The sequence below is a fragment of the Heptranchias perlo genome, chromosome 7 (genome assembly GCF_035084215.1).
Source record: "Heptranchias perlo isolate sHepPer1 chromosome 7, sHepPer1.hap1, whole genome shotgun sequence".
NCBI lineage: Eukaryota > Metazoa > Chordata > Chondrichthyes > Hexanchiformes > Hexanchidae > Heptranchias > Heptranchias perlo.
The window spans coordinates 98,302,546-98,329,355 of record NC_090331.1 but is presented as its reverse complement, the minus strand read 5'-3'; the positions used below and the strand labels follow the sequence as shown (position 1 = coordinate 98,329,355).

Genomic DNA, 26,810 nt, shown 5'->3' with positions numbered 1-26,810 from the left:
TCACAGGGCACAGACTCACACACACTCACAGGGCACAGACTCACACACACTCACAGGGCACAGACTCACACACACTCGCAGGGAAGAGACTCACACACACTCACAGGGCACAGACTCACACACACTCACAGGGCACAGACTCACACACACTCGCAGGGAAGAGACTCACACACACTCACAGGGCACAGACTCACACACACTCACAGGGAGGAGACTCACACACACTCACAGGGAAGAGACTCACACACACTCACAGGGCACAGACTCACACTCACTCGCAGGGAAGAGACTCACACACACTCACAGGGAAGAGACTCACACACACTCACAGGGCACAGACTCACACTCACTCGCAGGGAAGAGACTCACACACACTCGCAGGGAAGAGACTCACACACACTCACAGGGCACAGACTCACACACACTCACAGGGCACAGACTCACTCACACTCAGGGCACAGACTCACACACACTCACAGGGCACAGACTCACACACACTCACAGGGCACAGACTCACACACACTCACAGGGAGGAGACTCACACACACTCACAGGGAAGAGACTCACACACACTCACAGGGCACAGACTCACACTCACTCGCAGGGAAGAGACTCACACACACTCACAGGGAAGAGACTCACACACACTCACAGGGCACAGACTCACACACACTCACAGGGCACAGACTCACACACACTCACAGGGCACAGACTCACACACTCACGGGGCACAGACTCACTCACACTCAGGGCACAGACTCACACACACTCACAGGGCACAGACTCACACACACTCACAGGGCACAGACTCACACACACTCACAGGGCACAGACTCACACACACTCACAGGGCACAGACTCACACACACTCGCAGGGCACAGACTCACACACACTCGCAGGGAAGAGACTCACACACACTCGCAGGGAAGAGACTCACACACACTCGCAGGGAAGAGACTCACACACACTCCAGGGAACAGACTCACACACACTCCAGGGAACAGACTCACACACACTCGCAGGGCGCAGACTCACACACACTCCAGGGAACAGACTCACACACACTCGCAGGGCGCAGACTCACACACACTCGCAGGGAAGAGACTCACACACACTCACAGGGCACAGACTCACACACACTCACAGGGCACAGACTCACACACACTCACAGGGCACAGACTCACACACACTCACAGGGCACAGACTCACACACACTCACAGGGCACAGACTCACACACACTCACAGGGCACAGACTCACTCACACTCACAGGGCACAGACTCACACACACTCACAGAGCACAGACTCACTCACACTCACAGGGCACAGACTCACTCACACTCACAGGGCACAGACTCACTCACACTCACAGGGCACAGACTCACACACACTCACAGGGCACAGACTCACTCACACTCACAGGGCACAGACTCACACACACTCACAGAGCACAGACTCACTCACACACAGGGCACAGACTCACTCACACTCACAGGGCACAGACTCACTCACACTCACAGGGCACAGACTCACACACACTCACAGGGCACAGACTCACACACACTCACAGGGCACAGACTCACACACACTCACAGGGCACAGACTCACACACACTCACAGGGCACAGACTCACACACACTCGCAGGGCACAGACTCACACACACTCACAGGGCACAGACTCACACACACTCACAGGGCACAGACTCACACACACTCGCAGGGAAGAGACTCACACACACTCACAGGTACAGACTCACACACACTCACAGAGGTACAGATACAGACACACACATACACACACAGAGGTACAGATACAGACACACACATACACACACACACACACACACAGGTACAGACAACCACACACACACAGAGGTACAGATACAGACACACACATACACACACAGAGGTACAGATACAGACACACACATACACACACACACACACAGGTACAGACAGCCACACACACACAGAGGTCCAGATACAGACACACACATACACACACACACACGCACACAGGTACAGATACAGACACACACATACACACACACACACACACACACACACACACAGGTACAGATACAGACACACACATACACACACACACACACACACACAGGTACAGACTCGCACACACACACGCACACAGAGGTACAGATACAGACACACACATACACACACACACACACACACACAGGTACAGATAAAGACACACACATACACAAACACGCACACACACAGGTACAGATACAGACACACACATACACAAACACGCACACAGGTACAGACACACACACACAAACACACACACAGGTACAGACACACACACAAACACACACACAGATACAAACACACACACACAGGTACAGACACACACACAAACACACACACAGATACACAAACACACACACAGGTACAGACACACACACACAGGTGCAGACACACACACAAACACACACACAGTACAGACACACACACACACACAAAGACACAAACACACACAGGTACAGATACACACCACACACACAGGTACAGACACACACACACACACACACACACACAGGTACGGACACACACAAACACACACACAGGTACAGACACACACACATACACAGGTACAGACACACACACAGGTACAGACACACACAAACACACACACAGGTACAGACACACACACACATACACAGGTACAGATACAGATACACACACAAACACACACACACAGGTACAGGCACACACACACAGAGGTATAGACACACACACACACATACACACACACAGGTACAGACACACATGCACACACATACACACAGGTACAGACACAAACACACACACACACATGCAGAAACACACACACAGGTACAGACACAAGCACACACACACATGCAGAAACACACACACACAGGTACAGACACACACACGTGCACAGGTACAGACACACACATACACACATGCTCACAGGGACAGACACACACATACAGCTACAGACACACACACACAACACACACAGGTACAGACATACACACATACACACACACAAACACACACACAGGTACAGACACACACACAGGTACACACACACACACACAGGTACAAACGCACACACAGGTACACACACACACACGCACAGGTAAAGACACACACATGTACACACACACAGGGCACAGACTCACACACACACACATACACTCTCACTGGGCACAGACTCAAACATGTTCACAGGGCACAGACTCACACGCACACACACGCACACAGTCTCAGTCTTACACACACATAGGCAAAGAGCACAGATTTGCACACACAGTCTCATATACACACATGTACAGGCCATAAACTCACACACAGTCAGAGGGCACAGTCTCGGGTATATACAGACACACATACACACAGGCATACTCACAGAGGTGCACACACAGAGTCTCTCTCTCACACACATACACACACACACACACACAGGCATAGGGCACAGAATCAATCAGACACAGGAACAGGGCACAGGTCAAAAGAAAACTGGGCAAAGTGCAAAAAAGGTTTGTTGATGCTCTACAGCACAAGAGATATATACCCCAGTATGTTTTGAACACAAGGAAAGTTTGTCAGACTCTGTGAAATCACTTGAGTGAACCTAACTGTGCCTGGGAATAAAATGATTAACTTACTGTTCACTGTGTTCCTTCAGTCTGGCTGTTGTTAAAACTGGTTGAGTGTCGAAGGCCACTTATTGATCTGGACTCTTGTGAAGCACTTCCACCCTGTTTGAGTGCAGCAGTCTCCCTGTGGTTAATTATAATGTGTTTCTGGGTGCCCTTCAATCACTGTCCACAGTAACACTAGCTCACTAGATCCAAAGTTATAGTTGTGGTTCATGCCTGTGTTCTGTTAACTGGCCTCAACCAATTGCTGTCCTGCTGGAAAAGGCAGAAGCCCAAGTATAAGAGGGTGGGGCACAGTTTGCAACCGCCTGCTGTCAAGCGGGCTGAGCCTGGCAGAGTTTCCAGGGTCTGTCTAATTTAAATCGGGCAATGCCAATCATGTGGAAGGCACTGCTTGTGAGACAGAAACTTGTATGCTGACTCAGGATTTCTCAGTCTGCAGCAGTTTAAAAGGGCCACCCCTGAAAGATTTCCAGTGAGATGTGTCCCTTAAAACCGGAGAAGGTTACTACACAGGAGTGCATTCATCCCGTTGTATATGTGTTTGCTTTTCACCAGAGCAATTCACAAGTAGTGCCCCAACCACTTTCCCCACAGTCCTGGATCTTCCTCTGCTGCAAGTATTTATCCACTTTTCCCTTTAAATGATCTCGGCCTCGACCATTCCCTGTGTCAAAGCATTCCCTGCTCCAACAACCCCCAGTAAAGACATTTCTCCGAAGCTCTCTCCTCACTCTCAGGACCCCTCAGCACTAACTCCCCAACCAGACAAAACAACCTTTCCCTGTTCATTCTATCATCATTTCAAAAAAGAATCAATTCACTCGACTCTTGGCTCTGTCAATGAAAAAAGAAGTCCCTGATCAATCTACACTGTACACTCCTTCTGATCTTAATGTCCTTCGTATAATGGAGCAGCCAACACTGCACACAATGCTCTAACTGTGGTCCGACGAACCTTTTCTATAAATTCATCATTACTTCTTTACTCTTGTGCTCTATGTTTTTTCCTAAAATGGGTCACCTCACATTTATCCACATCTTCCTCCTGTCAGCCCATTCCACTTTCCGGTTTAGTCATCCTGAAACCTTTTACAAACCATCCTACTTCTGTGTAATTCGGAAATTTCAAAATGATGCTTCCTATACCCAAGACCAAACCATCGATATATTTGCGAGGAAAAGTGTTCCCTGGATTACTCCACTTTCAACCCTTCTCCACTCTGAACTAAGCCTTTGTTTCCTGTCCATCAACCAACTTTCTCTCCACACTGTAAAATCCCCTCTCATACACTGTACCAACATTTTTTAACAAGCCTCCTGTGAGATATTTTATCAAATCCATTTACACGACATCTACCACCTTCCCTTTCAGGGAATTAGCATGAGGACTCTGGGTCAGGGGGAGGTAAGAGGGAGTTGTCCCTGCTTGTGTTCATTTATTGCTGGACTTTCTGTTGTATTGGAGTTTACCACACCCATTTACCTCATTTTTATAATTACTTGTTCTGTTTCTCTTACCAATACCTGGTTACTTTAATCTCTGTCCGGATTTAATGTACATGAGTTTGGTCCCGGTACCCGGTGCTGATTTTCGGATGGTGGAGCGGGTTTGGATCCCAGCTCCAACCCGCTGATTTCCGGGTTCCCCAGTGACGTGTTCAGGTGTGTGCGCGGACCTCCCGAATGCAGGAATCCCACCAGCCGGTGGGATGATCATTTACATACTTTGCCAGATAGTTAAGGTACATTTCGGCAGGGGTGTAATTTTGAAGGATCCTCAGCGTGTTTCCCATGCTGTGGGAAATACTCCCTGTTGGAGCAGACGTGTTTCAGCCAGTAGCCAGTGGGAGATGTAAAGGATTATTTGACAGTGGGGGGAAACCTCATTTATTGCAGCAGGGCACTCTGTCACTTCAGACAAAGTTTTGGCTGCAACACCTTTGACTTTCCACTCAAAATTATTAATTTATACCCTAAACTCTGCTGTGCAAACACATTAACCTACTTTGTGGACCCCCTCAAACTCACACTGTCAGGATGGGGGGGCACGATGGCTGCATTCACCACTCCATCCAAGGACGAGCAACATCACCAGCCTCACCAGGCACGCCGTCCACCTCCGCCACCTGGAGCTCCACAACACAGTGCACCACAGGGACCTGCACAAGAGAGAACAACATTGCAGGAGGCAATATCCTCGCCACAGGGTCTACAGGCCGAGGCTCAGCTTCCTGGACCTCTCTGAGGAGTGGTGCATACAGAGGCTCAGAGTCAGTCGCCAGGTAGTCGCGGACATCTGCAGCCTCCTTCATACCGAGCTGCTCCCGGCTGGACCGAGCGTCCCCTTACCTGTCGCTGTCAAAGTCACCACTGCCCTCAACTTCTTTGCCTCCAGGTCATTCCAGGGTGCCACCGGGGACATCGCCGGGATCTCTCAGTCATCTGCACACTAGTGCATAAGGCAGGTCACCGACGGCTTGTTTTGCAGGGCCTCGCAATACGTCAACTTCCCCATGGACGACCTCAGCCAGACGGAGAGGGCAGTGGGATTCCACGCTGTGTCTGGCTTCCCACGGGTGCAGGGTGTAATCGATTACACCCATATAGCAATACAAGCACCTCCACACGAGCCAGGACTGTTCATCAACAGGAAGGGCTATCACTCCATCAACACTCAGCTTGTTTGTGACCACCGCAAGAGATTCCTTCACGTGTGCTCCAGATTCCCTGGCAGCTGCCCCGATTCCTTCATCCTCCGGGAATCCAACATCCCGCCCCTCTTCCACGCACCGAACACCCGCAAGGGCTGGCTCCTCGGGACAAGGGATACCCCCTGAACACGTGGCTCATGACACCTCTGAGGAACCCCATCACCGAGCAACAGCATCGTTATAACGACAGCCACATCGCTACCAGGTCTACAATTGAGCATGTTATAGGGCTGCTCAAGATGTGCTTCAGGTGCCTTGATCGTTCTGCAAAACATGGCACAACAGAGAGGGGTGCCACTTGAGGACGCCTGATCCACATCTGCCACCCACATTGAGGAGGAGGAGGAGGAGGAGGTGGAGGCGGAGGAGGAGGAGCAACCCATGGGCAGAACAGCGGCTCACCTGGCTGCTCGTGAGTCCAGGGAGTCACTGATATCTGAACGGTTCTCCTAACATCAGACAGTGTGAAGAGTCCAGTCCTCACACCACCTGGAGAGAGCAGCGGCCACACTGCCCCCTCCCCCACCCTGCACAAGATAAATGTGCAACTTCACATACACCCACTGTAGGGTGACCCAATGGGTGACATCAAGTGTGGGAGTTCATGGTGAACCGCATGAAAGGGCCTTAAGCCAGTCAAGAATGGCCAAGACGTGACAGTAGTGGTGACAATAATAATATTTAATGTCCATTTAACAAAAAGCAAATATAAATAAAAAACATGACAAACCTTGTGCATCCCCTTTGTGCTCACAAAACTTTTGCCTTTCGCTTCCAACTACTTTTTTTTTATTTGTTCATGGGATGTGAGCATCGCTGGCAAGGCCAGCATTTATTGCCCATCCCTAATACCCCGTATAATATGTAGAAGTCAATTGCTATTGTGAGTGCTGAATGTTAAAGTTCTGTCACCAGCCGTTTGTCGGGTGGCAGTCTCGGCGTCCCCGACGGACAGGCACTCGAGGGTGTGGCTCACTTCAAGAGCCTCCTGCTCCGCGTCGGTGAGGGACGACCTGATGTTACGGCCCCCCCTCCGGTCTTCACCCTCTCCCGTGCATTCTGGGCTCTCCTCTCCTATAAGGGGAGAAAGTAGAGAGGCACGAGTGAGTGATGGTGACGTGGCCAACCGCTGAATGCATTGGTTTGGGTGAGGCTGACCGTGAAAGAGATGCATCAGAGGGTGAGTATGAGACAGAGGCATGAGATTGTATGAGGATTGGGTTGAGTGGTAGTGGTGGGATGAGTACTGGGGAGGTGAGGAAGTGCAGGTAAGTTGAGGATGAGGTTTGAATGGGTGTGAGGAGTGATGTGATAGAGTAGTGTGGGCAGTGCAGAATGAGTTGGGGGGTGGGGGCGGTGATGTGGAAGACGGAGTGCAGGAGAATGAGTCAGTGTACTCACTTTGACTGACCTGGTTAGGTCATTGAAGCGCTTCCTGCACTGGAGCCAGGTGCGGGAGACGTTGCTGCTGCTGGTGACCTCCTCTGACCCCGAGCCAGGCGTTCTCAGTGGCAGGGACAGGTCACTTCCTCCCGTTCGCCGGGTGGAAGACATCCCTCCTCCACCTCACCCCATCCAGTAGGACCTGGAGTGAGGCATCGGTAAATCTGGGAGCAGCCTTTCCCCCGGTCTGCTCCATTGTGGTGTGTGGGTGTTTGCTCCAGGAGCAGCCATTGGAGGACTGCCCCTTTAAATCGGGCTCCTCCAGCTGACAGCCCGTGATGTGGGTGCGCAGGCCGCCCGCTGCGCAGGTTGACGATGGGAACACCCAGAAACCACGTTAAGTGTGGGGAACGGACAGATTTTATTGGGCGGGTTACGCACACGCCCAGTCGCCCCCCCCCTCCCCCACCCGCCCCCCCACCCCCCCCCGCCGCTGCCATCTCACCTCCCCGCTAATATCGGGGCCGATGACTCCCTTTAGAAAAGCTGTTTGCTCAGGGGTTACAGTTTATTTAAGTATTGCAGGGTGAGATTAGTCCCACGGGGAGGTTTGCATTAGGAGTTAGGGTTAAGGGAATATTCTGCGTCAGGGGAAGATAGTAAATGTAATCGGTTGGGTTTTGGGGTGTTGAGGTTTATGGCTCAGGATTATGTTTTGGGGTTCAGGTCTGGGAGTGGGATTTTGGGGTTCAGGTCTGGGAGTGGGATTTTGGGGTTCGAGTCTGGGAGTGGGATTTTGGGGTTCGGGTCTGGGAGTGGGATTTTGGGGTTCAGGTGGGGGAGTGGGATTTTGGGGTTCGGGTCTGGGAGTGGGATTTTGGGGTTCGGGTCTGGGAGTGGGATTTTGGGGTTCGGGTCTGGGAGTGAGATTTTGGGGTTCAGGTCTGGGAGTGGGGTTTTGGGGTTCGGGTCTGGGAGTGGGATTTTGGGGTTCGGGTCTGGGAGTGAGATTTTGGGGTTCAGGTCTGGGAGTGGGGTTTTGGGGTTCGGGTCTGGGAGTGGGATTTTGGGGTTCAGGTCTAGGAGTGGGATTTTGGGGTTCAGGTCTGGGAGTGGGATTTTGGGGTTCAGGTCTGGGAGTGGGATTTTGGGGTTCGAGTCTGGGAGTGGGATTTTGGGGTTCAGGTCTAGGAGTGGAATTTTGGGGTTCAGGTCTGGGAGTGGGATTTTGGGGTTCCGGTCTGGGAGTGGGATTTTGGGGTTCAGGTCTAGGAGTGGGATTTTGGGGTTCAGGTCTGGGAGTGGGACTTTGGGGTTCGGGTATGGGAGTGGGATTTTGGGGTTCGGGTCTGGGAGTGGGATTTTGGGGTTCAGGTGGGGGAGTGGGATTTTGGGGGTCGGGTCTGGGAGTGGGATTTTGGGGTTCGGGTCTGGGAGTGGGATTTTGGGGTTCGGGTCTGGGAGTGAGATTTTGGGGTTCAGGTCTGGGAGTGGGGTTTTGGGGTTCGGGTCTGGGAGTGGGATTTTGGGGTTCGGGTCTGGGAGTGAGATTTTGGGGTTCAGGTCTGGGAGTGGGGTTTTGGGGTTCGGGTCTGGGAGTGGGATTTTGGGGTTCGGGTCTGGGAGTGAGATTTTGGGGTTCGAGTCTGGGAGTGGGATTTTGGGGTTCAGGTCTAGGAGTTGGATTTTGGGGTTCAGGTCTGGGAGTGGGATTTTGGGGTTCGGGTCGAGGAGTGAGATTTTGGGGTTCAGGTCTAGGGGCTCGAATTTAGCAGGCCTGCGGGTTCCCAGCGGGTGGTCCTCCGGGAGCGTGGTCAACACGCTCGGTGAAATTAGTGGGTTGCCCACGCGATCGTAGCAGGCAACCCACTAATAGGAATCAATTACCTGCTCCTCCGGGGTCCACGGCGCTGGTCTGCGCGTCGGTCGGGCTGCGCATGCGCAGTACGATCTGTCAACTGGAGGCTCTCTAGTTAAAGGGGCAGTCCTCCACTGACAGATGCTGCAACCAATGGGACAAATTGCAGCATGGAGCAGCCCAGGGGGAAGGCTGCTCCCAGTTTAATGATGCCTCACCCCAGGTATCATCAGATGGGGTGAGGAGGAGGGGGAGGACAGAGATCTTCCACCCGGCGGGCGGGAGGAAGCGGCCAGCCTCTGCCACCAAGAAGGCCTGGCTCGAGGTGGCAGAGGGGGTCACCTGCACCACCAACATATCGCCCGCCTGCATACAGTGCAGGAGCGCTCCAATGACCTCAGTAGGTCAGCCACAGTGAGAACACGTAGTCTTTCCCCTACACTCCGTCTGCCACAACACTGCCCCCACCCCACATCTCCTTCGGCACCGCCAACACTACTCTGTCACATGACCCCTCATACCCACTCAAACCCCATCCTCATCTTACCTCCACCTACTCACCTCGCCAGTACTCATCCCGCCACTAACACGCGACCCAATCCTCATACAATCTCATGGCTCTATCCCATACTCACCCTCTCGTGCATCTCCCTCACGGCCAGCCTCACTCAACCTGCCACTACCTGTGCTGCAGCCACAGGACATGCATCACATATGTGCAGTAGGCAGCGTAAGGCAAACGTGTCGTGAGCATGAAGGGGGTGCACAAGGGTGTCTGAGGGTTTGTCATGGGTGTTACCTATATTGAATTTCAGAGCAACAAACAGCACACATTATATTGACACCACCACTGCCATGTCTCCGCGAATCCTGTCTGTTGTGTGCAATAATGCCCGCTCCTGGGTATCACTATGAGGACCCACCACTGATGCCACCCATCGTGTTACTGCAGAGTGGGTGTAGGTGTATTTGCAGGGCTCTTCCGCGCAGACGACTGAGAGACATCGGCGGTGTAGCCGGCTGCACCCTGGAAGGATGCGGAGGAGAAGTTGTGGAGGGCAGTGGTGACTTTGACAGCGACAGGTAAGCAGTTGGTGCTGGGGCCAGCCAGGAGCAGCTCGGCATGAAAGAGCCGGCAGATCTCCACGACTACATGTCGAGCGAATCTGCGCCTCCGTGTGCACTGCTGCTCGGAGAGGTCCGGGGAGCTGCGCCTCGGTCTGTGGACCCTGTGGCGAGGGTAGTGCCCTCTGCGATGCATCTCTCTCTGCGGTAGCCCTCCCTCCTGCTGTACAGGTGGGCGTGCAACAGCACCGTGTTGGGGGGCTCCACGTCTCTGCGGCGGACGGCGTGGACTGCGAGGCTGCTGGGGCTGGTCATCCTGTTCGTCCTCCGAGGATGTCAACGCACCACCCATCTGGCAGGTGTTGGTCTGAGGGGTTGTGCAGGGTAGGTGGGTGTTTCCTCGGACTGGGGCTGCGGTTTCGTGTCGGTCTGTCCTCTGGCTTGGCGGGGGGTGGTGGGGGGCAGGGGTTGCCCTATGTGACGCGGTGGCCTCCTGCGTGGGTGAGGGCTCTCCCCCGTGGAGCGCACCTTGGCACCTGCCACAGGCTGCTGGCTGCAACACGCCTGGTTGGAGAGAGACTGTTTCCCCCAGTGTGGGAAACTCACTGCCTTGAACCTAAAATCCCACACTTCCTCTTTTGACAGCTGATTCAGCTCATTAACTGACCTCAACAAGCAAGTTAAGTACACTCAAGTGGAACCCTGCTGGCTTTAATTGCCTGCGGGATTCCCACCAGCGAGGCTTGCGCGCACAGCCCCGCACGTCAGCGCGGTACCCGGAAGTGGCCGGGATTTCGGCGCGATCCGGTCACGTGACCGGATATCGGGATTTTCGGAGCTGCCCCGCTGGAAACCCACTGGAAACACGATGCCAAAATCGAGCCCATGGAGTGGGATTTTGGGGTTCAGGTCCAGGAGTGGGATTTTGGGGTTCAGGTCTCGGAGTGAGATTTTGGCGTTCAGGTCTGGGAGTAGGATTTTGGGGTTCAGGTCTAGGGGCTCGAATTTAGCAGGCCTGCGGGTTCCCAGCAGGTGGTCCTCCGGGAGCGTGGAAAACGCGGACGGCTAATCGTGTGCGTCCCCCACGCGATCGCGGGATAATTGACCTGATTAAGCCCTGCTTCCGGGTTCTGCGCTCCCCAGCTGCGTGCCGGCCGGCTGCGCATGTGCAGTACCGTCGACGCGATGTAGGAGCTCCAGTTAAAGGGGCAGTCTCCCAAAGGCCCTCCTGCTGCAAGCAAGCGGTTTGAGACAATGGCTCAGCAAAGGGGAAAGGCTGCGCCCCGTTTTTCAGACCTGGCACTGCAGCTGATGCTGGAGGGCGTGAGGAGGAGGAGGGAAACGCTCTTCCCAGAGGATGGGCGCAAGTTCCCTGCCGCCGCCACCAGGAAGGCATGGGCAGAGGTGGCAGCGGAGGTGAGCAGCAGGGGCAACACCCCAAGGACTTGGGAGCAGTGCCGCAAGCGCTTCAATGACCTGACTAGGTCTGGCAAGGTGAGTACACCAACGCACCCTCCCACAGCCCGTCCCCACCATCATGCCAAACAGATCACAACCCCCTCCTGCACAGCCACCACTGCGCTCCATCAGCAGTCCTCACAGCCACTCATTCACCATCCTCGCCGTGCACGCAAGTACCCACCGTCCCTGACCCCACCCGAACACTACCACACACCCCAATCCCCATGCAATGGGATGGGCACGTGGCCCACGCATCCTCCCATCCGTTCCGCGCCACGCTCAACCCAACCACACCGATGCTCGATGCGTCTCACGATGCAATACGCACCCACTCACACATCTGTGTTTTGCCTTCACAGGAGAAGAGAAGCAAGAACGATCGGGAAAGGGCACGCATCGGAGGTGGGCCGCCGCAAGTGGTGGAGCTCACCGACGCAGAGGTGGAGGCGCTCGACCTCGCCCGCACGTGACATTGCCTGTCGGTGGCCGATGGCGAGTGTGTCGCTGCCGAAACGGCCGGTAAGGGAAAGCTGACACTCAACACCCATGATCGCGAGTTACCGTCTCATCACCTGCCATCAGGCGCACTGTCAAGTTGGTCCACATGCCTCAAAGTGCCCTCTGTTCTCTTGCAGGTCCGTCTTTGGGTGAAGCGAGCGTGGAGGGCGATTCCTCAGAGGACATGGCGGTCTCTGAGGGTGCATCGTCACATCAGAGCCAACCATCCACCAGCGCAGAGACACGCACCTCGGTGGGTCCCCCTCGCCAACTACTTGGTGAGTCACCGCGCACGAGTGAGCATGAGCAGACCCTGGTGGCAGGGGCAGCCGCGGAGGGTCCGCGACGGAGGGAGCACTCATCTCCAGGCTCTGCTCAGCCGGACCCAGATGCTGAACCCAGGGGGCCACCAGTGAAAAGGAGAGTCGTCGAGGGCCACCAGCTAATTGCTGAGGTACTGGCAGAGGTGCCGCGCGCATTGTCCACAATAGCGCAGGCGATGGAGGAGTCCACCTCCTGCATGTGGGCATTGGTGGCGCAGACACAGGAGGGTACCGGCAACACAGTGTCGCGGGTAGGTGCGGGACTGTCTGCGGTGGAGGACAGGCTGGCCTCCCTCGAGCGTCACGCACAGCTCCAGATCGAGTCCATGCAGGCCCTGACAACGTCTGTACGGATTCAGGGTGAGCAACATTCCGCCGCCATCAACAGGCTGAGGGATACACTAGAGGTGGCCTTGCAAGGCCTCACACATGCCATCCAAACTGCCGTCCAGCAGGGTGGAAGGGGTGATGTGGGCCGAGGCCAAGAGAGGGATGATGGTGACCGGGGACATGGAAGCGGGGATGCCTCTCAAGGCGCCCCCACGTCCCACCCGTTGCCCACCTCTCAACCAGTACCCGCAATGGTGCCTCCTCTCCAGGTGGCCGAGTCTGCCCCTGCCCCGGTGCAGGAGGAGCAGTCTGTGGAGGTGCCCTCACGGGCACCGAAACCCAGGGCCGTCCGCCAAAAGCATCTACCCGGTCAGGGCATGAACAGGAGCAACCTGCCACTACCTCTGCTGGAGCCACAGGGGTAGCACCACGTAGGGGTTCCCGGAGAAGAATTGCAAAGGCCTTATAATCACAAAGGGAATACACCAGGGTGTTTATTAATTTGTATTTTTTTTAATATAATGTCACATTGGAGATATTAAATAGTCTATTCTCACCACTCCTGCCACCTCTCGTCCATTCTTCCGCGGCCTGTGCAATAGTTGCGTTCCGTGGAGGCCATCATGACGGCGAACACCTGCTGCCACCCATTGGGCACACTGCTGTGGGTGCAGGATTACTGGCAGCACTCTTCAGTGGAGGGGGCTGGTATGGCCGCTCGCATGTGCAGGTGAGGAGATGCGAGCGCCTCGCAGTGTCTGACTCTAGGAGAACCGTTGACGTATGAGTGCGTCCCTGGCCCGGCGACCATCCCGGTGAGTCGCGGCTCGGCGCATGGGTCGTCCAACATCCTCTGGCGCGTCCTCCTCCTCCGCCTCCTCCTCCTCCTCCTCCTCCTCACCCTCGCCTTCCTCAATGTGGGTGGCGGATGTGCATGGGGCCTCCTCCAGCGGCACCCCTCTCTGTTGGGCCATGTTGTGCAGGGCACAGCAGACAACTATGATTCGTCCCACTCTGAATGGTGTGTATTGCAGCGCTCCCCCAGAACGATCAAGGCACCTGAAGCGCATCTTGAGAAGCCCTATGGTCTGCTCAATTGTAGACCTGGTAGCAGTGTGGCTGTCATTGTACCGACGCTCCGGCTCGGTGATGGGGTTCCTCAGAGGTGTCATGAGCCACGTGTGGAGGGGATACCCCTTGTCGCCGAGGAGCCAGCCGTTGCCGGCGTTGGGTGCCTGCAGGATGGGCGGGACGGCGGACTCCCTGAGGACGAAGGCATCGTGGCAGCTGCCAGGGTATCTGGCGCACACGTGTAGGAATCTCTGGCGGTGGTCACAGATGAGCTGGGCGTTCATGGAGTGATACCCCTTCCTGTTGATGAACAGCCCTGGCTCATGCGGAGGTGCCCGTATTGCGATGTGGGTGCAGTCGATTACACCCTGCACCCGTGGGAAGCCGGCCATGGCATGGAATCCAACCGCCCTCTCCATCTGGCTGCGCTCGTCCATGGCGAAGTTGATGTAGTGCGAGGCCCTGCGGAACAACCCATCGGTGACCTGCCTTATGCACTTGTGTGCAGAGGACTGACAGACCCCGGTGATGTCCCCGGTGGCACCCTGGAAGGATCCGGATGCGAAGAAGTTGAGGGCAGTGGTGACTTTGACGGCGACAGGTAGGAAGATGCTGCTTGGTCCATCCGGGAGCAGCTCGTCGTTAAGGAGGCTGCAGATGTCGGCGACTACCTGGCGATTGACTCTGAGCCTCCGTATGCACTGCTCCTCGGAGAGGTCCATGAAGCTGAGCCTCGCTCTGTACACCCTGTGCGGAGGGTAGTGCCTCCTGCGACGCATCTCTCTCTGCGGTTGCCCTCCCTCCTGCTGTGCAGGTGGGTGTGCCGCAGCACCGTGTTGGGGGGCCCCACCTCTCCGAGGCGGACGGCGTGGACTGCGAGGCTGCTGGGGCTGGTCATCCTGTTCGTCCTCCGACGATGTCAACGCACCACCCATCTGGCAGGTGTTGGTGTGAGGGGTTGTGCAGGGTAGGTGGGTGGGTCTTCGGACTGGGGCTGCGGTTTCGTGTCGGTCTGTCCTCTGGCTTGGCGGGGGTTGGTGGAGGGCAGGGGTTGCCCTATGTGACGCGGTGGCCTCCTGCGTGGGTGAGGGCTCTCCCCCGTGGAGCGCACCTTGGCACCTGCCACAGGCTGCTGGCTGCAACACGCCTGGTTGGAGAGAGACTGTTTCCCCAAGTGTGTGAAAAGTTCTTTCTCAAATCCCCTCGAAACCTCCCGCCTTTTACCTTGAATCTATGTCCCCTTGTTATAGAACCCTCAACGAAGGGAAAAAGCTCCTTAGTATCCATCCTATCTGTGCCCCTCATAATTTTGTACACCTCAATCATGTCCCCCCTCAGCCTCCTCTGCTCCAAGGAAAACAAACCCAATCTTCCCAGTCTCTCTTCATAGCTGAAGCGCTCCAGCCCTGGTAACATCCTGGTGAATCTCCTCTGCACCCTCTCCAAAGCGATCACATCCTTCCTGTAGTGTGGCGACCAGAACTGCACACAGTACTCCAGCTGTGGCCTAACCAGTGTTTTATACAGCTCCATCATAACCTCCTTGCTCTTATATTCTATGCCTCGGCTAATAAAGGCAAGTATCCCATATGCCTTCTTTACCACCTTATCTACCTGTTCCGCCACCTTCAGGGATCTGTGAACTTGCACACCAAGATCCCTCTGACCCTCTGTCTTGCCTAGGGTCCTCCCATTCATTGTGTATTCCCTTGCCTTGTTAGTCCCTCCAAAGTGCATCACCTCGCACTTTTCCGGGTTAAATTCCATTTGCCACTGTTCCGCCCATCTGACCAACCCATCTATATCATCCTGCAGACTGAGGCTATCCTCCTCGCTATTTACCACCCTACCAATTTTTGCATCATCAGCGAACTTACTCACCTCGCCAGTACTCACCCCGCCACTAACACGCAACCCAATCCTCATACAATCTCATTGCTCCATCCCATACTCACCCTCTCGTGCATCTCCCTCACGGCCAGCCTCACTCAACCTGCCACCACCTGTGCTGCAGCCACAGGGCATGCATCACATATGTGCAGTAGGCAGCGTAAGGCAAACGTGTCGTGAGCATGAAGGGGGTGCACAAGGGTGTCTGAGGGTTTGTCATGGGTGTTACCAATATTGAATTTCAGAGCAACAAACAGCACACATTATATTGACACCACCACTGCCATGTCTCCGCGAATCCTGTCCGTTGTGTCCAATAATGCCCGCTCCTGGGTATCACTATGAGGACCCACCACTGATGCCACCCATCGTGTTACTGCAGAGTAGGTGCAGGTGTATTTGCAGGGCTCTTCCGCGCAGACGACTGAGAGACATCGGCGGTGTACCCGGCTGCACCCTGGAAGGATGCGGAGGAGAAGGTGTGGAGGGCAGTGGTGACTTTGCCAGCGACAGGTAAGCAGTTGGTGCTGGGGCCAGCCAGGAGCAGCTCGGCATGAAAGAGGCTGCAGATCTCCACGACTACATGTCGAGTGAATCTGCGCCTCCCTGTGCACTGCTGCTCGGAGAGGTCCGGGGAGCTGCGCCTCGGTCTGTGGACCCTGTGGCGAGGGTAGTGCCCTCTGCGATGGGTCTCTCCCTGCGGTAGCCCTCCCTCCTGCTGTGCAGGTGGGCGTGCAACAACACCGTGTTGGGGGGCTCCACGTCTCTGCGGCGGACGGCGTGGACTGCGAGGCTGCTGGGGCTGGTCATGCTCTTCGTCCTCCGAGGGTGTCCACACACCACCCATCTGGCAGGTGTTGGTCTGAGGGGTTGTGCAGGGTAGGTAGGTGGTTCCTCGCACTAGGGCTGCAGTTTCGTATCAGTCTGTCCTCTGGCTTGGCGGGGGGTGGTGGAGGGCAGGGGTTGCCCTATGTGACGCGGTGGCCTCCTGCGTGGGTGAGGGCTCTCCCCCGTGGAGCGCACCTTGGCACCTGCCACAGGCTGCTGGCTGCAACACGACCGGTTGAAGGGAGACTGTTTCCCCCAGTGTGGGAAACTCACTGCCTTGAACCTAAAATCCCACACTTCCTCTTTTGACAGCTGCTTCAGCTCATTTAATGACCTCAACAAGCAAGGTAAGTACTCTCAAGTGGAACCCCGCTGGCTTTAATTGCCTGCGGGATTCCCACCAGCGGGGCCTGCGCGCGCAGCCCCGCACGTCAGCGCAGTACCCGGAACTGGCCGGGATTTCGGCGCGATCCGGTCACGTGACCGGATATCGGGATTTTCGGGGCCCCCCCGCTGGAAACCCGCCGGAAACCCGACGCTAAAATCGAGCCCATGGAGTGGGATTTTGGGGTTCAGGTCTGGGAGTGAGATTTTGGGGTTCAGGTCTGGGAGTGGGATTTTGGGGTTCGGGTCTGGGAGTGAGATTTTGGGGTTCAGGTCTGGCAGTGGGATTTTGGGGTTCAGGTCTGGGAGTGAGATTTTGGGGTTCAGGTCTGGCAGTGGGATTTTGGGGTTCAGGTCTGGGAGTGAGATTTTGGGGTTCAGGTCTGGGAGTGGGATTTTGGGGTTCAGGTCTGGGAGTGGGATTTTGGGGTTCAGGTCTGGGAGTGGGATTTTGGGGTTCAGGTCTGGGAGTGAGATTTTGGGGTTCAGGTCTGGCAGTGGGATTTTGGGGTTCGGGTCTGGGAGTGGGATTTTGCAGTTCCGGTCTGGGAGTAGGATTTTGGGGTTCAGGTCTGGGAGTGGGATTTTAGGGTTCGGGTCTGACAGTGGGATTTTGGGGTTCAGGTCTGGGAGTGGGATTTTGGGGTTCAGGTCTGGGAGTGGGATTTTGGGGTTCGGGTCTGGCAGTGGGATTTTGGGGTTCAGGTCTGGGAGTGGGATTTTGGGGTTCAGGTCTGGGAGTGGGATCTTGGGGTTCGGGTCTGGGAGTGGGATTTTGGGGTTCGGGTATGGGAGTGGGCACGATGCAAACCCGCATGAACCAAACTTACCGTTTCCGACACGATCGCTCGTTGTTTGATCGCGGTTAACGTCCTCTCCGGGTTTCACGCCCAGCAGCTAGTCTGATTGACAGGCCGGCTGACATCAGGAGCTGCAACACGACGGGGGGGGGCGAGAAAGAGAGAGAGCCAGACATGATCTGGTGATGGAACGGAAGACCGAGGTTGGGGGTAAGATCAGGGGGGAGCGGGGAAGATCGGGGAGGGATGGGAAGTTCGGGGCGGAAAGGGGGAACATCGGGGGAAGATCGGGAGGGTGAGGAGGGGACATCAGGGGGGACATCGGGAGGGTGAGGAGGGTGACATTGGGTGAAGAGCGGGGGGTGAAGAGGGGGACATCGGGGGGACATCGGGGGGACATCGGGGGGTGAAGAGGGGGACATCAGGGGGGAGATCGGGAGGGTGAAGACGGTGACATCGGGGGAAGATCGGGAGGGTGAAGAGTTGACATTGGGTGAAGAGCGGGGGTGAAGAGGTGACATCGGGGTGGAGACCGGGGGCTGAAGAGGGGGAAATCGGGGTGAAGAGGGGGACTTCGGGGGGAAGAGGGGGACTTCGGGGGGAAGAGGGGGACTTCGGGGGGAAGAGGGGGACTTCGGGGGGAGATCGGGGGTGAAGAGGGGGACATCGGGTGAAGATCAGGGGTGAAGAGGAGGACTTGGGGGGGAGATCGGGAAGGCGAAGAAGGGGACTTCGGGGGGAGATCGGAGGGTGAAGAGGGGGACATCGGGGGGAGATCGGAGGGTGAAGAGGGGGACTTCAGGGGGGAGATCGGGTGGTGAAGAGGGGGACTTCAGGGGGGAGATCGGGTGGTGAAGAGGGGGACTTTGGGGGGGAGATCGGGTGGTGAAGAGGGGGACATCAGGGGGACATCGGGAGGGTGAAGAGGGGGACATCGGGGGAAGATTGGGAGGTGAAGAGGGGACATCGGGGGAACATCGGGAGGGTGAAGAGTGGGACATCGGAGTGGAAGACTTTGGACATCAGAGCAGGTTTCAAAGGCAGGTTCATTCAGTATTTTCACTGCCATGGTTTTTTATTTAATTTATTGAGTTTCTTTTTTCCTGATCTGGTCCTGATTCACCAGGCGTGAATCAGAAGCCGTCCAGGTAAGTTAAAAATCTTTCTAATCCCTTCATCTGTCACAGGTAAAGTGCCTCAAGGACCTGAATGTCATCTCGCCGGCTTTAATTGCCAGACACAGGTGGTTCCTGGGAAACTCGGAAGCCGGCGGGTTGGAGCCGGATTCTGAACCCGAATGGGATTTCCGCAATTTTCGGAGCCCCCGCCCCCACCCCGACCCCACCCCACCCCACCCCCACCCCACCCCCTGCCCCCGCCCACCCTGCCCCCGCCCCACCCCCGCCTCCACCCCTGCCCCCACCCCACCCCGCCCCTGCCCCCACCCCACCCCGCCCCTGCCCCCACCCCACCCCGCCCCTGCCCCCGCCCCCGCCCCCGCCCCCGCCCCCGCCCCCGCCCCCGCCCCCGCCCCCGCCCCGCCCCTGCCCCCACCCCGCCCCGCCCCACCCCCGCCCCCGCCCCTGCCCCTGCCCCCACCCCACCCCACCCCGCCCCCACCCCACCCCCGCCCCACCCCCGCCCCCACCCCCAATGCATTTGCCTCCGAAAATCACCCCCAGGGTTTGGGTCAGGGCCAGAATGATCCTGGATTATGCCTCACTGTGTTCGGGTAATTCTCTTTGTGTAAGTGTTGTGAGCTTTATTGAGATTAGATTTTGGTATTAGTGGTTGGGGTAAGGGACATGTACCAGGTCAGTGGAAGTGGTAAAATTAGTGTTTTGGGTTTAGGGGTCAGGGCGCAGATGCTTAGGATTGTGAGGTCATCCATTGTGAGGGTAGAGCTCAGTGGTTATGTTTTAAGGGTTCGATGAGGGTTTATGATTTTGCTTTAGGGGCTTGGGGCTTTATAGTTGGGGCAGTGTGGTTTCTGTTACTAGTAGGGTCCTGTTTAATATTATAGTCATGTTCAGACCCTATTTTGAGGTTAAGGGGTTTCTGGTTGGGCCATTTGTTGCAGGGTTCTAGTTTAGCAATCCATTGTCTCACTCGCTCTCCTCTTTTCCCCTCTGGGGTGTCCAATTAATGCTGGTTTCAAGGCCCGATTTCCAGGGACTTCACACCATGTTCCATGAAATGTCTGGTGATAGTTTTGTCTTCATTTTTTGTTCTAATGGCACTGAGGGGTTAGGGTCAAGGATTAGGGGCTGGGTTAGGATTGGACTTGGGGTTCAGGGTAGTTAGGATTAGGGTTAGGAGTAGTTTTGGGGTGGGGTTGGGGGGTGAGAGGTGGGTTTTAGTTTGGGGGTATTTTAGGATGACAGTTTGAGGTTAAGGTTCGGGTACAGGTCAGGGTCTGGGGTAGGATCAGGGTTTGGGGGGGATTGCGGGTGGGAGGTGTTGGGTTTAGGGTGTTTGGGTTAGGGTTAGGGTTAGGGTTAGGGTAGGGTAGGGTAGGGTAGGGTAGGGGGTGTGTGGGCAGAAGGATGGTCGCCCCCTCACGTTCGTATCTGCATTTCTCAAGTTTTATGTTTCTCTGGGGTCTGCCACTTCTGATTGGCTCACACTTTCTATTGCGTTCTGTCCGTTTTATGGTAATTTTTCTGACCCTGGCTGGGGTTATGATGGCAGTGGGTTCACAAATAGGGAGGTGAGGAAGTGCTCAGAAAGTGAAGGTAAGTTGATGATGAGACTTAAGTGGGAGTGAGGAGTGATGTGATGGAGGAGGCTTGGCAGGACAGAGTGAGAGGGGGGGTAATGTACACCACAGGATGTGGGGGAATCAGTAACTGTGCTCACTTTTCCGGACCTGGTTAGGTCATTAACTCGCCTCATGCACTGCACCCAAGACCTGGGCACCGTGCTCCTGCTGCTGATCTCCTCCACCAGGCCCAGCCAGGCCTTCTTGGTGGCAGAAGCAGGTCGTTTCCTCTGGTCAGCCGGGCAGAGGACCTCCCTCCTGCTTCTGACCCCAGCCCGTAGCAACTCAAGGGAGGAGCCGCTCAAACGGGGTGCTGCCTTCGACCTGTGATGCCGCATTTTTCAATTTTCATCCTTTCTCCTTCAAAATCCATGGTTGCAATGGCCCCTTTAAATACTCCAGGTCCCAGCTCATCACACGGGCACGCAGTACACCCACTGGTCAGTTTGGAGACGCGAAACACAGAAGTAAAATTAAGGGCTTTCAATTCAGTTGCGATTGCTCAAACCGACATGCAGAAAAGATTTCTGGGTGACCCACACGACTATTTACCCACCCGCTGACCTCCCTCCGCCATGCTAAAATCACGACCCAGGGGTCTCTGTGGTGGGATTTCTCCTGGTACTGACCGTGTGTCCGGGTGCTTGAGTATTTTGGGCAGTACGTAGAACATTCTGGGCTGTGCTTGCTCCCCCCTCAGGTATTCAAACTGTTTCTGATTGGTGTGTTTGGCTTTCTTCAGTTGTGTTAATATGTTTTCAATTTCTTTTTGCGTTTCCTCATAGATTGGTTTTGTTAACTTAGTGTAGTGGTTATTTAGTTGTCTGTGTGCTTCAAACAGGTATTGCTGCCTGTCCATGATAACTGTACTGCTGCCTGTCCATGATAACTGTACTGCTGCCTGTCCATGATAACTGTACTGCTGCCTGTCCATGATAACTGTAATGCTGCCTGTCCATGATAACTGTAATGCTGCCTGTCCATGATAACTGTACTGCTGCCTGTCTATGATAACTGTACTGCTGCCTGTCCATGATAACTGTACTGCTGCCTGTCCATGATAACTGTACTGCTGCCTGTCCATGATAACTGTACTGCTGCCTGTCCATGATAACTGTACTGTTGCCTGTCCATGATAACTGTACTGCTGCCTGTCCATGATAACTGTATTGCTGCCTGTCCATGATAACTGTATTGCTGCCTGTCCATTTTAACTGTATTGCTGCCTGTCCATGATAACTGTACTGTTGCCTGTCCATGATAACTGTACTGCTGCCTGTCCATGATAACTGCATTGCTGCCTGTCCATGATAACTGTACTGCTGCCTGTCCATGATAACTGTACTGCTGCCTGTCCATGATAACTGTACTGCTGCCTGTCCATGATAACTGTACTGCTGCCTGTCCATGATAACTGTACTGCTGCCTGTCCATGATAACTGTATTGCTGCCTGTCCATGATAACTGTACTGCTGCCTGTCCATGATAACTGTACTGCTGCCTGTCCATGATAACTGTACTGCTGCCTGTCCATGATAACTGTACTGCTGCCTGTCCATGATAACTGTACTGCTGCCTGTCCATGATAACTGTACTGCTGCCTGTCCATGATAACTGTACTGCTGCCTGTCCATGATAACTGTACTGCTGCCTGTCCATGATAACTGTATTGCTGCCTGACCATGATAACTGTACTGCTGCCTGTCCATGATAACTGTACTGCTGCCTGTCCATGATAACTGTACTGCTGCCTGTCTATGATAACTGTACTGCTGCCTGTCCATGATAACTGTACTGCTGCCTGTCTATGATAACTGTACTGCTGCCTGTCCATGATAACTGTACTGCTGCCCTGACCTGCTGGTTTTATGAAGATATCTGGGTTGTTTCTTTCTTTTCTGGTGAAGTTTTGTTTGTATTTGGAAGTGGAGATTATTTTCTATTTCCGATTGTGTTTTTTTGATGAAGTTTAAAATTTCAGGGTCTATCCGTTTATTTTGTGCAGTCCATTCTGACGGTGGTTTGAATGTTTATTTGTCAGTGGATCGCTGAAGTAGTCTGTCAGTTTTATTTTTCGGTAAACCTGTTTAAGTCTACCTGAATTTGCTCTTTACAGTGTGTTGTGGCAGGTACAAAAGTGAAGCCTTTGTATTAAATCCTTCCCTGTGTTTCTGTGGAGTGAAGAGCTGGGAAATATTGATGGTGGTTTCTCCTAGGTTTAGGCTTGGCTTTTGTTCGATTAATGAATGGGTTCAGTTTGAAGATTTCACCCAGTGTTTATTATAATGTGTGTTGTGTTTTCTGTCCAGTATATTTGGCCAGGGCCGACTGCTGCCGAGATGGAGATTTGGGTTTTTATATTTAACTCCCGGATTGTGTCCTTCTCTGTGGGAGTGCTTCACAGAAATTGATTTCAGGCACCCAGATGAGTGCATTTGGGAATTAATTAATTGACACTTTCAGTAGTGACTGCAGTCAGTGCTCTCTGTGTTCAGTTATTGACACTTTCAGTAGTGACTGCAGTCAGTGCTCTCTGTGTTCAGTCATTGACACTTTCAGTAGTGACAGCAGTCAGTGCTCTCTGTGTTCAGTTATTGACACTTTCAGTAGTGACTGCAGTCAGTGCTCTCTGTGTTCAGTTATTGACACTTTCAGTAGTGACTGCAGTCAGTGCTCTCTGTGTTCAGTCATTGACACTTTCAGAAGTGACTGCAGTCAGTGCTCTCTGTGTTCATTTATTGACACTTTCAGAAGTGACAGCAGTCAGTGCTCTCTGTGTTCATTTATTGACACTTTCAAAAGTGACTGCAGTCAGTGCTCCCTGTGTTCAGTTATTGACACTTTCAGTAGTGACAGCAGTCGGTGCTTTCTGCGTTCAATTACTGACACTTTCAGTAGTGACAGCAGTCAGTGCTCCCTGTGTTCAGTTATTGACACTTTCAGTAGTGACAGCAGTCAGTGCTCTCTGTGTTCAGTTATTGACACTTTCAGTAGTGACTGCAGTCAGTGCTCTCTGTGTTCAATTATTGACACTTTCAGTAGTGACTGCAGTCAGTGCTCTCTGTGTTCAGTTATTGACACTTTCAGTAGTGACTGCAGTCAGTGCTCTCTGTGTTCAGTTATTGACACTTTCAGTAGTGACTGCAGTCAGTGCTCTCTGTGTTCAGTCATTGACACTTTCAGTAGTGACAGCAGTCAGTGCTCTCTGTGTTCAGTTATTGACACTTTCAGTAGTGACTGCAGTCAGTGCTCTCTGTGTTCAGTTATTGACACTTTCAGTAGTGACTGCAGTCAGTGCTCTCTGTGTTCAGTCATTGACACTTTCAGAAGTGACTGCAGTCAGTGCTCTCTGTGTTCATTTATTGACACTTTCAGAAGTGACAGCAGTCAGTGCTCTCTGTGTTCATTTATTGACACTTTCAAAAGTGACTGCAGTCAGTGCTCCCTGTGTTCAGTTATTGACACTTTCAGTAGTGACAGCAGTCGGTGCTTTCTGCGTTCAATTACTGACACTTTCAGTAGTGACTGCAGTCAGTGCTCTCTGTGTTCAATTATTGACACTTTCAGTAGTGACAGCAGTCAGTGCTCTCTGTGTTCAGTTATTGACACTTTCAGTAGTGACAGCAGACAGTGCTCTCTGTTTTCAGTTATTGACACTTTCAGTAGTGACAGCAGTCAGTGCTCTCTGTGTTCAATTATTGACACTTTCAGTAGTGACAGCAGACAGTGCTCTTTGTGTTCAATTATTGACACTTTCAGTAGTGACAGCAGTCAGTGCTCTCTGTGTTCAATTATTGACACTTTCAGTAGTGACAGCAGTCAGTGCTCTCTGTGTTCAGTTATTGACACTTTCAGTAGTGACAGCAGTCAGTGCTATCTGTGTTCAATTATTGACACTTTCAGTAGTGACAGCAGTCAGTGCTCTCTGTGTTCAGTTATTGACACTTTCAGTAGTGACAGCAGTCAGTGCTCTCTGTGTTCAGTTATTGACACTTTCAGTAGTGACAGCAGTCAGTGCTCTCTGTGTTCAGTTATTGACACTTTCAGTAGTGACAGCAGTCAGTGCTTTCTGCGTTCAATTATTGACACTTTCAGTAGTGACTGCAGTCAGTGCTCTCTGTGTTCAGTTATTGACAATTTCAGTAGTGACAGCAGTCAGTGCTTTCTGCGTTCAATTATTGACACTTTCAGTAGTGACTGCAGTCAGTGCTCTCTGTGTTCAGTTATTGACACTTTCAGTAGTGACTGCAGTCAGTGGTCTCTGTGTTCAGTTATTGACACTTTCAGTAGCGACAGCAGTCGGTGCTTTCTGCGTTCAATTACTGACACTTTCAGTCGTGACTGCAGTCAGTGCTCGCTGTGTTCAGTTATTGACACTTTCAGTAGTGACAGCAGTCAGTGCTCTCTGTGTTCAGTTATTGACACTTTCAGTAGTGACTGCAGTCAGTGCTCTCTGTGTTCAGTTATTGACACTTTCAGTAGTGACTGCAGTCAGTGCTCTCTGTGTTCAATTATTGACACTTTCAGTCGTGACTGCAGTCAGTGCTCTCTGTGTTCAGTTATTGACACTTTCAGTAGTGACAGCAGTCAGTGCTCCCTGTATTCAGTTATTGACACTTTCAGTAGTGACAGCAGTCAGTGCTCTCTCTGTTCATTTATTGACACTTTCAGTCGTGACTGCAGTCAGTGCTCTCTGTGTTCAATTATTGACACTTTCAGTAGTGACTGCAGTCAGTGCTCCCTGTGTTCAATTATTGACACTTTCAGTAGTGACAGCAGTCAGTGCTCTCTCTGTTCATTTATTGACACTTTCAGTAGTGACTGCAGTCAGTGCTTTCTGCGTTCAATTATTGACACTTTCAGTAGTGACTGCAGTCAGTGCTCGCTGTGTTCAGTTATTGACACTTTCAGTAGTGACTGCAGTCAGTGCTCTCTGTGTTCAGTTATTGACACTTTCAGTAGTGACTGCAGTCAGTGGTCTCTGTGTTCAGTTATTGAAACTTTCAGTAGTGACTGCAGTCAGTGCTCGCTGTGTTCAGTTATTGACACTTTCAGTAGTGACAGCAGTCAGTGCTTTCTGCGTTCAATTATTGACACTTTCAGTAGTGACTGCAGTCAGTGCTCTCTGTGTTCAGTTATTGACACTTTCAGTAGTGACTGCAGTCAGTGCTCTCTGTGTTCAGTTATTGACACTTTCAGTAGTGACAGCAGTCAGTGCTCCCTGTATTCAGTTATTGACACTTTCAGTAGTGACAGCAGTCAGTGCTCGCTGTGTTCATTTATTGACACTTTCAGTCTTGACAGCAGTCAGTGCTTTCTGCGTTCAATTATTGACACTTTCAGTAGTGACTGCAGTCAGTGCTCGCTGTGTTCAGTTATTGACACTTTCAGTAGTGACAGCAGTCAGTGCTTTCTGCGTTCAATTATTGACACTTTCAGTAGTGACTGCAGTCAGTGCTCTCTGTGTTCAGTTATTGACACTTTCAGTAGTGACTGCAGTCAGTGCTCTCTGTGTTCAGTTATTGACACTTTCAGTAGTGACTGCAGTCACTGCTCTCTGTGTTCAGTTATTGACACTTTCAGTAGTGACTGCAGTCACTGCTCTCTGTGTTCAGTTATTGACACTTTCAGTACTGACAGCAGTCAGTGCTTTCTGCGTTCAATTATTGACACTTTCAGTAGTGACTGCAGTCAGTGCTCCGTGTGTTCAGTTATTGACACTTTCAGTCGTGACTGCAGTCAGTGCTCTCTGTGTTCAATTATTGACACTTTCAGTAGTGACAGCAGTCAG

At 53.3% G+C, this 26,810-nt stretch overlaps 2 protein-coding genes across 2 annotated transcripts in view; both read right to left on the bottom strand.

The window, feature by feature from the left end:
* The window catches only part of LOC137323417 (NAD(P)(+)--arginine ADP-ribosyltransferase 1-like), a 67,764-nt gene extending 63,860 nt beyond the window's left edge, over positions 1 to 3,904 (bottom strand). Inside the window, exon 1 of the mRNA XM_067986893.1 lies at positions 3,660 to 3,904. The gene's annotated coding sequence lies outside the window, so the exon portion shown is untranslated. The remainder of the gene's footprint in view (positions 1 to 3,659) is intronic.
* On the bottom strand, positions 1,931 to 21,357 carry LOC137324071 (uncharacterized; the record flags this gene model as incomplete). Its single annotated transcript, XM_067988238.1, has 5 exons — positions 21,118 to 21,357; positions 5,758 to 5,815; positions 2,983 to 3,168; positions 2,296 to 2,902; positions 1,931 to 2,126 (listed from the first exon to the last, which is right to left on the bottom strand). Coding segments are annotated over exons 1-5 (1,287 nt in total), but the record flags the coding sequence as incomplete, so codon positions are not given.
* Positions 21,358 to 26,810: the final 5,453 nt, after the last annotated feature.